The 10,044-nt window shown below is 44.8% G+C and overlaps 1 protein-coding gene across 2 annotated transcripts in view; it reads left to right on the top strand.

Moving 5' to 3' along the window:
- The window catches only part of LOC111979445 (ephrin type-B receptor 1), a 482,851-nt gene that overhangs the window by 262,943 nt on the left and 209,864 nt on the right, over positions 1–10,044 (top strand). For both annotated transcript variants that reach the window (XM_024009990.2, XM_024009989.2), the window contains exon 3: positions 2,609–3,290. In XM_024009990.2, the coding sequence (XP_023865758.1) occupies positions 2,609–3,290 (682 nt within the window). The remainder of the gene's footprint in view (positions 1–2,608; positions 3,291–10,044) is intronic.

Here is a 10,044-nt window from a genome sequence, read left to right as displayed (position 1 = left end):
AAACCGTCAACATTACCCACAGCCAGTAGAACGAAACACCAGCACCCCAGACACACTGCAGCAGACCTGGATATTAACCTTCCTCTTTTTGTTTCTTCAACGTATCTTTAAGTCTCTTCAATTTCTTTGTTCTGATCATTGGTGCATTTTCAATGATCAGAACTGAGATCTGTAAAATATTCAAATCAAATCAAATTCTCTTTGTCACACGCGCCGAATACAACAGGTGTAGACCTTACAGTGAAATGCTTAATTACAAGYCCTTAACCAACAATGCATTTTTAAGAAAAATAAGTGTTAATTAAAAAATGTAAATAAAAATAACAAATAATTAAAGAGCAGCAGTAACAGTAGCAAAGCAATATACAGGGGTACCAGTACAGAGTCAATATGCGGGGGCACTGGTTAGTTGAGGTAATTTAGGTMATATGTACATGTAGGTAGAGTTAAAGTGACTATGTATAGATATTAAACAGAGAGTGGCAGCAGCGTAAAAGAGGGGGAGGGGGGACAATGCAAATAGTCTGGGTAGCCATTTCATTAGCTGTTCAGGAGTCTTATGGCTTGGGGGTAGAAGCTGTTCTGAAGCCTTTTGGACCTAGACTTGGCGCTCCGGTACAGAGAGAACAGTCTATGACTAGGGTGGCTGGATCTTTGACAAATACAAGGCAGTGACATGAACAGGTCAGGATGCTCTCGATGGTCGCAACTGTAGAACTTTTTTCTGAGGATCTGAGGCCTATGCCAAATCTTTTCAGTAAGAATATTCAGGGAATATGCTTTTGTTGTGGCCCTCTCTCACGATTGTCTTGGTGTGAATAGTTTGTTGGTGAATTGTGGACACCAAGGAATTTGAAGCTCTCACCTGCTCCACTACAGCCGCCGTCGATGAGAACTGGGGCGTGTCTCGGTATAACTCGCTTTTCCTGCAGTCCACATCATTCCTCTTTTCTTGATCACCGTGAAAGCGGAGAGGTTGTTATCCTTCGCACTACACGGCCGAAGGTCCTGAGCCTCCCTCTCCTATAGGCGCTGTAATCATCGGTTGTCGTGATTAGGCCACACTGTTGTGTCGTCGGCCAAACTTAATTGATGTGTTGGAGTCGTCCCTGGCCATGCGAGTCATGAGTGAACAGGGAGGTACAGGATGGGACTGAGCAACGCACCCCTGAGGAGCCCCGGTGTTGGATCGCGTGGAGATGTGTTTTACAGCTACCCCTTACCACTGGGGAAGGGCCCCGTCAGGAATGTCCCAGCTCCCACGTGCAGAGGGAGGTGTTTTAGTCCGCAGGGTCCTTAGCTTAATGAGACTTTGAGGGCCACTATGGTGGTTGAACGCTGAGCTGTAGTCAATGAACACCATTCTCACATAGGTGTTCCTTTTATCCAGGTGTGAAAGGGCAGTGTGGCGTGCAATAGAGATTGCATCATCTGTGGATCTGTTGGGGCGGTATGCAAATTGAGGTGGGTCTAGGGTTTCTGGGAAATTGGTGTTGTTGTGAGCCATGACCAGCCTTTCAAAGCACTTCATGGCTACAGAAGTGAGTGCTACGGGTCGGTAGTAATTTAGGCATGTTACCTTAGTGTTTTTGGGCACAGGGACTATGGTGGTCTGCTTGAAATATGTTGGTATTACAGACTCAGTCAGGGACATGTTGAAAATGTCAGTGAAGATACKTGCCAGTTGGTCAGCGCATGCTCGGCGTACACGTCCTGGTAATCCGTCTGGCCCTGCGGCCTTGTGAATGTTGACCTGTTTAAAGGTCTTACTCACATCGGCTACGGAGAGCGTGATCACACAGTCGCCTGGAACAGCTGATGCTCTCATGCATGTTTCAGTGTTGCTTGCCTCGAAGAGAGCATAGAAAGTAATTTAGCTCGTAGGCTCGTATCACTGGGCAGCACGTGGCTGTGCTTCCCAATGTAGTCTGTAGTGGTTTGCAAGCCCTGACACATCCGTCGGAGCCGGGGTAGTATGACTCAATCACTCCATTCTGTTACTGACCATTACTGTAACTAAGAAGTATTACCTGTACTCATACTGTACTGTATGTGTTGGTAGATGGGGAACTGTCATTTCAGGAAGTTAAGTCCAAATTATGTGTTCATGCCCCTGAAACCAGTTTGTGAACACAGATGGTAAGGATAGTTAAAAAAATATATGTATATAAATCTTTAGAAACCAGATTCCTAAACTGTATGTGTGCTATTGTTGTATCTCTCTATCTAATGCGGTTTTAGAGATATCCACTGGTAGACAGGGAACTGTCATTTCAGGAAGTCAGTTGGCATATCCTTGCCACAAGTTTGTCTTCTAAATTCAAAGTTAATTTCTAGTCAGCTACTTCAAATGCCCTGATAGTTTACTTGCTCAATATAAACTTCATACTACTTTTTCATACTTTTTGCAAGGCAGGAAACTGAATTTAAATATCAAATATTGTTTAAGAAATGTGTTAACAAACATTTGAGTTGATACTAGCTGAGCATCATTCTCTCTTGGCATTGCAGTGTCAAACACTATTGGTTACTGTGTTTGTGACAATTTCAAGATACTGTATATTTCTAACCAAATACCCATGTCTCTGGTCTCTACTCTGTCTCACAGTGGGAGGAGGTGAGTGGCTACGACGAGAACCTCAACACCATCCGGACCTACCAGGTGTGCAATGTGTTCGAGCCCAGCCAGAACAACTGGCTCCTCACCACCTTCATCGACCGACGTGGAGCTCAGAGGATCTACGTGGAGATGCGCTTCACCGTGCGTGACTGCAGCTCCATCCCCAACGTYCCCGGCTCCTGYAAGGAGACCTTCAAYCTYTAYTACTACGAGACGGACTCGGTTATCGCCACCAAAGGAACSGCYTTCTGGATGGAAGCCCCYTACYTAAAGGTKGACACCATCGCGGCYGAYGAGAGCTTCTCCCAGGTGGACTTCGGCGGACGRTTGATGAAGGTCAACACRGAGGTTCGGAGCTTTGGCCCRCTGTCRAAGAAYGGGTTCTACCTGGCGTTTCAGGACTATGGTGCCTGTATGTCGCTACTCTCRGTCAGAGTGTTTTATAAGAAGTGCCCCAGTGTGGTGCAGAACTTCGCCATCTTCCCAGAGACCATGACGGGGGCGGAGAGCACCTCCCTGGTCATYGCTAGAGGGATCTGCATCCCGAATTCGGAGGAGGTGGATGTGCCAATAAAGCTGTACTGCAATGGAGATGGGGAGTGGATGGTTCCTATCGGGAGCTGCACCTGCAAAGCTGGGTTCGAGACAGATAACGGGAATGTCTGCCGAGGTAAGGAAACAACAAAGGAATGTTCCCAAGAACTGAAATGGGTGGCAGTTAGCCTAACGGTTACGAGCGTTAGGCCAGTAACCGAAAGGTTGTTGGTTTCAATCCCAGAGCTGACAATTTGCACAAATCTGTCATTGTGCCCTTGAGCAAGGCACTTAACCATAATTTCTTCTGTAAATTGTTCTGAATTACAGCGTCTGCTAAATAAAATGTATAAATGAAATACTGTGAACACGAGAAATAGGGCCAGGATTTCTCCCTAACCACATGACCAGAGAAATATGCCTGGCACTAAACTCATAAATGTTTTTATTTTAAGGTCTTTCTTTTGTAATGTCCATCCCCATTCCCACAACCCAATGAAAAGTCCTGGGAAGAACCAGATTTGGTTTGCTGCGGAATCAATATCACTGGATTTATTCTGAACGGCCAGCTGTTCCCGGTTTGGGAATTAGATTTCTGTTGAACCTCAGGCCCAGACTTGGGAGTTGTAAATAAATCATTGTCTTTCATATTTTACCGCTTCAACATGACTGAAGACTCACAGTAGATTAAATCACACAGGCTCTGTGGGAATTTATCTATTTTAGATGCAGTAGGTACATAAGAAGACATCAGAGCATTATCTTTATTGTAACAGCAGATAGCCAATTTCATAGTTCTCTTATTTGACACCGCTTTGTGTGGCATACGGTATTGATTGTGTTTCATGCATTTTGCAGATCGTGGTGCACTGTAATTCTCCTTTGATCAGAGAAGCATGATAGAGAGGCGCATTATCATTCATTCCTAATCTGCTGAGACGGTGAGGGCTGCTGTCCTAGAGATGATGAGTGATGTCCAGTATCATTCTATGAAGATGTAAAACCACATGTTTAATTTTACAGGCTACTGTTTGTAAAGCAAAGCTTGGTAGAGGAAGAAATGTGTCTGTGTTGCCCAAAACAAGTATATAGTAGTTGTAGTTTGAAGTGAGCTACTGTAGGGCAACTTATTTTTCTTATGATGACTCTCTCTCTCTCACACACACACTCGCACACACATGATAATATAGTGTGCTCAGCCTTCCCAACACGATGCTATATTTGGTCCCTCTGGAGGTGTGAGTGAGAATGTGTGGAGCGGAGATACGATTGATTGACGCACATCTGATACGATCAATAAATAGATATGAAGGCAGTGTGTGTGTGTTTGTGTGTTTTCCGTTCTACTGTACTTTGCTTTCCCCTGCTACTTGGCCAAGGAAACCAATGACTTTGAGGGGCATAGAGTCATTAAAACTTGCTCCTAACAACGGATACTGGATCAGATATGTCTKCATTCCACTAATAATGAAGGTTATGGTTCAGGATAGGGCAACTTCTATTTTGCTCCTATTTCAACTGCCCTTAGATCAGATCCAACCCCAGGCAATGTCCCTCTTATCAATACAGATGCTGTGATTATGAACTGTGCTGAGAACGGCTGTGGAGTCACACAGTTCCACTCTCTGAATAGAACAGCTGAAAACTGAAAAGAACAGCTCTTCTTCCACCCACAGAGTTAGTCTGACAACATAGTGCTGAGTCATGATGAAGCCTGTCAAAACAACTATTCAAAAACAGGGTTCAGATCAACAGTGAATGAATATGGCATTTAAACATAAGAGTAGGGTGGATAGCAGTGTGTTCAATACACACACTGCAAACACACATCTTTCTCTATCTCTCCATCATCTCCCCATTCCTTATACAGCATCTCTTTTCTCTTTCATCTCAGTCTATGTTTCTGCTATATCCTATTTTATTACCATATTAAAATACATGGTATCTGGCCTTGATCAAATATGAGATACCAGACACAGAGATGTTTAAAGCTCCTCTATCAGTTTCTACCTTAACAGGACAGAGATGATTTAAGCTCCTCTATCTCAGTTTCTCTAACAGACAGAGATGTTTTAAACTCCTCTATCAGGGCTTTCTCTTACAGAACAGGCAGATGTTTAAGCTTCCTCCTAGTGTCAGATTATCTTAAGCAGACGAGCATGTTTAACGCCTCATTCTATCAGTTTCTCTAAACAACAGAGATATTTAAAAGCTCCTCTATCAGGATTATCTTAACAGACAGAATGTTTAAAGCTCCGTCTATCAGTTTCTCTTAACAGACAGACGATGTTTAAAGCTCTTCTATCAGTTCTCTCTAACAGACAGAGATGTTTAAAGCTCCTCTCTCAGTTTCTCTCTTAACAGTAACGTCAGAGATGATTAAAGCTCCTCTATCAGTTTTCTCCTTAACAGACAGAGATGTAAAGCTCCTCTATCAGTTTTCTCTTAACAGACAGAGATGTTTTAAGCCCTATCATTCTTCCTCTAACAGACAGAGATGTTTAAAGCTCCTATCTCAGTTTTCTCTAACAGACAAGATGTTTAAAGCTCTCTCTCCAGTTCCTTAACAGACAGAATGTTAAAGCTTCGTTTCTCTTACAACAGATGTTAAAGCTTCTCTATCAGTTTATCTAACAACAGAGATGTTAAAGCGTTCTATCAGTTTCTAATCTTAACAGCAGAGAGTTTAAGAAAGTAAAAGCTCACCTCTATCAGTTATCTTAACAACCAGAGATGTTTAAAGCTCCGCTCTGCAGTATTTCTTCTTTACAGACCAGAGAGTTAAAGCTCCTCTCTCAGTTTCTCTTAACAGACAGAGATGTTAAAAGCTCCTCTCTCAGTTTCTCTTAACAGACAGAGATGTTTAAAGCTCTCTACTCATTTTCTCTTACAGACCAGAGACTGTTTAAAGCTTCTCTATCCAGTTTATCTCTTTACACGACTACAGAGATGTTTAACAGCTCCTCACCCTCAGACGTTACTCTACCCTTCCCGGGGGTCTGTGAACAGACCCAGGAAGCCTGATCTCTAAAAGGCCCAGTCTCCGTCCGTATCAGGATCTATCTTAACAGAAACGATGTTATAAAGCTGCCTCTATCATTTTCGCTTAACAGTACACGAGATGTTTAAAGCTCCTCTATCAGTTCTTTCGTTCTTAAACCAAACAGAGATGTTAAGCTGCCTCTATCCAGGATTATCTTAACAGACAGAGATCGTTTAGAGCCTCCTCTATCAGATATATCGTAACAGAACACGCAAAGTTCATAAAGCTCCGTCCTATCGTTCTCCTCCTTAACCAGACAGACCGCTGATGTTTAAGAGCTCCTCTATCCAGTTCTCTAACAAACAGAATGTTTTACAAGCGCCTCTATCAGATCATATCTAACGACAGAGATATTAACAGCTCCTCTATCACTTTATCTGTAGACAGACAGAGAGTTTAAAGCTCCTCTATCACGTTCCTCTTAAACGACAGAGATGCAAGGTTTGAGGAATAACAAACAGGGCAACTTTGTGATTAGTACTTGCGGCTCACCCACACAGTAAATCCTATTGGTTTGGACAGATATACTGTACTGTGTATCTCTGCTATACTGTATTTACCTCCAATCCGAGAGTAATTGGAGTGTAGGTGCTGCGTTGTTTTTGGTGGAGGTATGTTGCTCTGGTTGTTTGTAGGGGGTTTCTTCAAAAACACACGCACGCACGCACGCACGCACGCACACACTTCTCCTGGTAGGTAGGGTTTTGAACAGAAGTGGAGACGTTGGCTACCGCTAATTCCCACATTCTCTCTGACTTCCTCCTTCTAAGTGGGCTCAAAAATGAGACTTCCTGCCGAACTGACTCTCAGCATCACTCTGTCTCTGTCTCTGTCTCTGTCTCTGTCTTTGTCTCTGTCTTTCTCTCTCTCTCTCTCTCTCTCTCTTCTCTCTCTCTCTCTCTCTCTACCTCTCTCTTGTCTCTCTCTCTCCCACTTTCTTTCTCCTCTCTTTCTGTCTCCCTCTCTGCTCTCTCTTTGTGATGTAAAAGCACAAACTGTGGGAGGTATGAAAAACATGATAAACAGGACCCAGGAGAGATGAGGAAGGATACTACACAGTAGGAGTGTTAATTATAGTAGGAGAGTGTTCAGGGGCACTGTGTGAAGCTGGTTCTACACTGACATTAGCACCCCCCCACACACACACACACACACACACACACACACACACACACAAACACACAAACACACACACAAACACACACACACAGAGAGGGAGAGATACGCAGACACGCTGTCTGTTGGCCATACTGATATTCATCTGCAGACAGATAGCGCTGCTAAAACCATGCTTTGAACATAGTGCGAGCAGAAGTGGTACACACACACACACACGCACACACACACAGATGCCGTGACTGTAGGTTAGTCTGGAGTAGTCTAAGCGCTCTGAGCACTCTCCATCTCCCCTAATAACTCAGTCTCTGAGTTTAAAATAGAGGCTTGTACGTCTTTGAAACGACTCAAACGAGAAGCAATCCCTGCCTTTTATTTTCCACACAATCTTCTTTCATGGACCTTGTAATCCATTATTTAAACAGGGAAATGTAACCTTAAAGTGGTTATAGAAGCCGAGCAGTTTGGACAGCCAATCAATTAGAGGTCAGTGAAACAAGATGGCCTCCGCGTGGAGCCTGATGTAATTGCCCATTAGAGATGAGGAAAACGGAACAAGAAGAAAATGAGGGCAAGCTGAAATAATTCCCCTCATTGAGGGAAGCACTGTAGAGGCAGGGAGGGAGAAGAGGGCTGGGAGGGAGAGGTAGTGTGTATGCAGAATGGCCAATCAGAGATGGAAGCTAGTCAATAGTGAGAGGTGTGTTTTGCTGTGGAAAGTGGTGGAATGTGTGTGTGTTTACATATATAACATGTGCGCGTGTGTGTGAGCGTGCGTGTGTCTGCATATGTTTATTTTTTTTATTTCACCTTTATTTAACCAGGTAGACCAGTTGAGAACAAGTTCTCATTTACAACTGTGACCTGGCCAAGATAAAGCAAAGCAGTGCGACAAAAACAACAACACAGAGTTACACATGGGATCAACAAACGTACAGTCAATAAYACAAWAGAAAARTCTRTATACAGTGTRTGCAAATTAAGTAAGGAGGTAAGGCAATAAATAGGCCAATAGTGGCGAAGTAATTACAATTATAGCAATTTACACTACAGTGATATATGTGCAGATGAGGATGTGCAAGTAGAAATACTAKTGTGCAAAAGAGCAGAAAAACAAAAACAAATATGAGGTAGGTACACACTGCTATGTATGTGTGCTGGCTGCCTTCTTTCCATGGAGTCTATCTGGTCTTTATGTTTTAATTAGTGACGATGAGCAGACATAGGTCTCATACCATTCTGGATGTAACAACAGCCCTGCTGTACTTATTACCTTAGCGTAAATGCTCGCTATGCCCACTCCTGTGTGCTGTAGTCTGCTGTAATCAGCCTGTATGTAACCAGCCTGCTGTATGTAGCCTGCTGTAACCAGCCTGTATGTCGCCAGACCTGCCTGTACATGTACCTGCTTGCTGTAACCAGCCTGTATGTTGCCAGCCTTGTGCACGCTACCCTCTAATAGCCAGCCTGGATGTAACCAGCCTGCTGTATGTAGCCTGCTTGTGAACCAGCCTGTATGTAACCAGAGCCTGCTGTATGTAGCCTGCTGTAACCAGCCTGTATTGTAGCCAGCTTGCTGTATGTAGCCTGCTGTAACCAGCCTGTATGTAGCCAGCCTGCTGTATGTAGCCTGCTGTAACCAGCCTGTATTTAGCCCAGCCTGCTCACCGTATACCCTGCCATAGCCAGCCTGGATGCTATCACCCCAGCCCTTGCTATCTAACACCACCCGCTATGCACCAGCCTCTATCCCTGCGACACCAGCCCTTTTACTGTTACTACACCACGCATCGTTACTGACATCTAGCACAGCCTGCCTGTAGTACCCTTCATGGCTACCGCCCGCAGCCATGCAGATTGTACCACGACGCTGGTACCGGTACACCAGCCCGCGCCTCAAGACACAAAGCGTCATGTCGCCTCCGCGTCACCACACCAGCTCCGCGCTGCCTACTTGTATGCCAGCTTGCTGTATGTAGCCCTGCTGTACAGCCGACGCCTGTAACTACGTAGGCCAGCCTGCCCCTCGTACTGTAAGAGCTCAGCCTGATAACCACGCCTGTAATCATAGTCCAACCCCACTCGCTGCCGCACACCGTAATCACCCCTGCCGCTACATCATCACGCCACGCCTGGATGAACCCAGCCATGATGATGCCTACAACCACCTGTATGACAACCAAGGCCCTCTACTGCAACGCAAGCCTCTATGCAACCCACGCCGTTATGTAACCCACCCTGTATCGTAACCAGCTCTTGCCTGTAATGTTACCCTCGCACAAAGGACAGAAATAAAACCCCCCACCTGTATGTAACCAGCCTGTTGTATGTACCCTGCTGTAACCAGCCTATATGGAATAAGCCTGTATGTAACCCGCCTGAATGCTCTGTGTGAGCCGAGGGCCTATGAAGAGGTATAACGCTGGGTCCAGCATGTCTCTCTCATTACCCCACCATAACTCTGACAGCTCCCATTTGGGGCTCTGGGTGGGCTTTTTCTCTGATACGCACGCACACACACACAAACACACACACACCACACCACACACGCACACACACACCACAACTCACACACACACACACCYTTGCCTCCCTTCGCCTAGCCTTTCGGTTGTGTTAGCAATCTGCTAAATATTTGATGGCCTCCTTACATCGAGCAAAGACATTGTTCAGAATAGCACCTCGACCCACTAGAGTAAAGCTGATGTTTTATGTTCTGGTACACTATATA

This window comes from Salvelinus sp. IW2-2015, linkage group LG19 (assembly GCF_002910315.2).
Source record: "Salvelinus sp. IW2-2015 linkage group LG19, ASM291031v2, whole genome shotgun sequence".
Taxonomy (NCBI): Eukaryota; Metazoa; Chordata; class Actinopteri; order Salmoniformes; family Salmonidae; genus Salvelinus; species Salvelinus sp. IW2-2015.
This window is presented reverse-complemented; position numbering and strand designations above follow the sequence as displayed.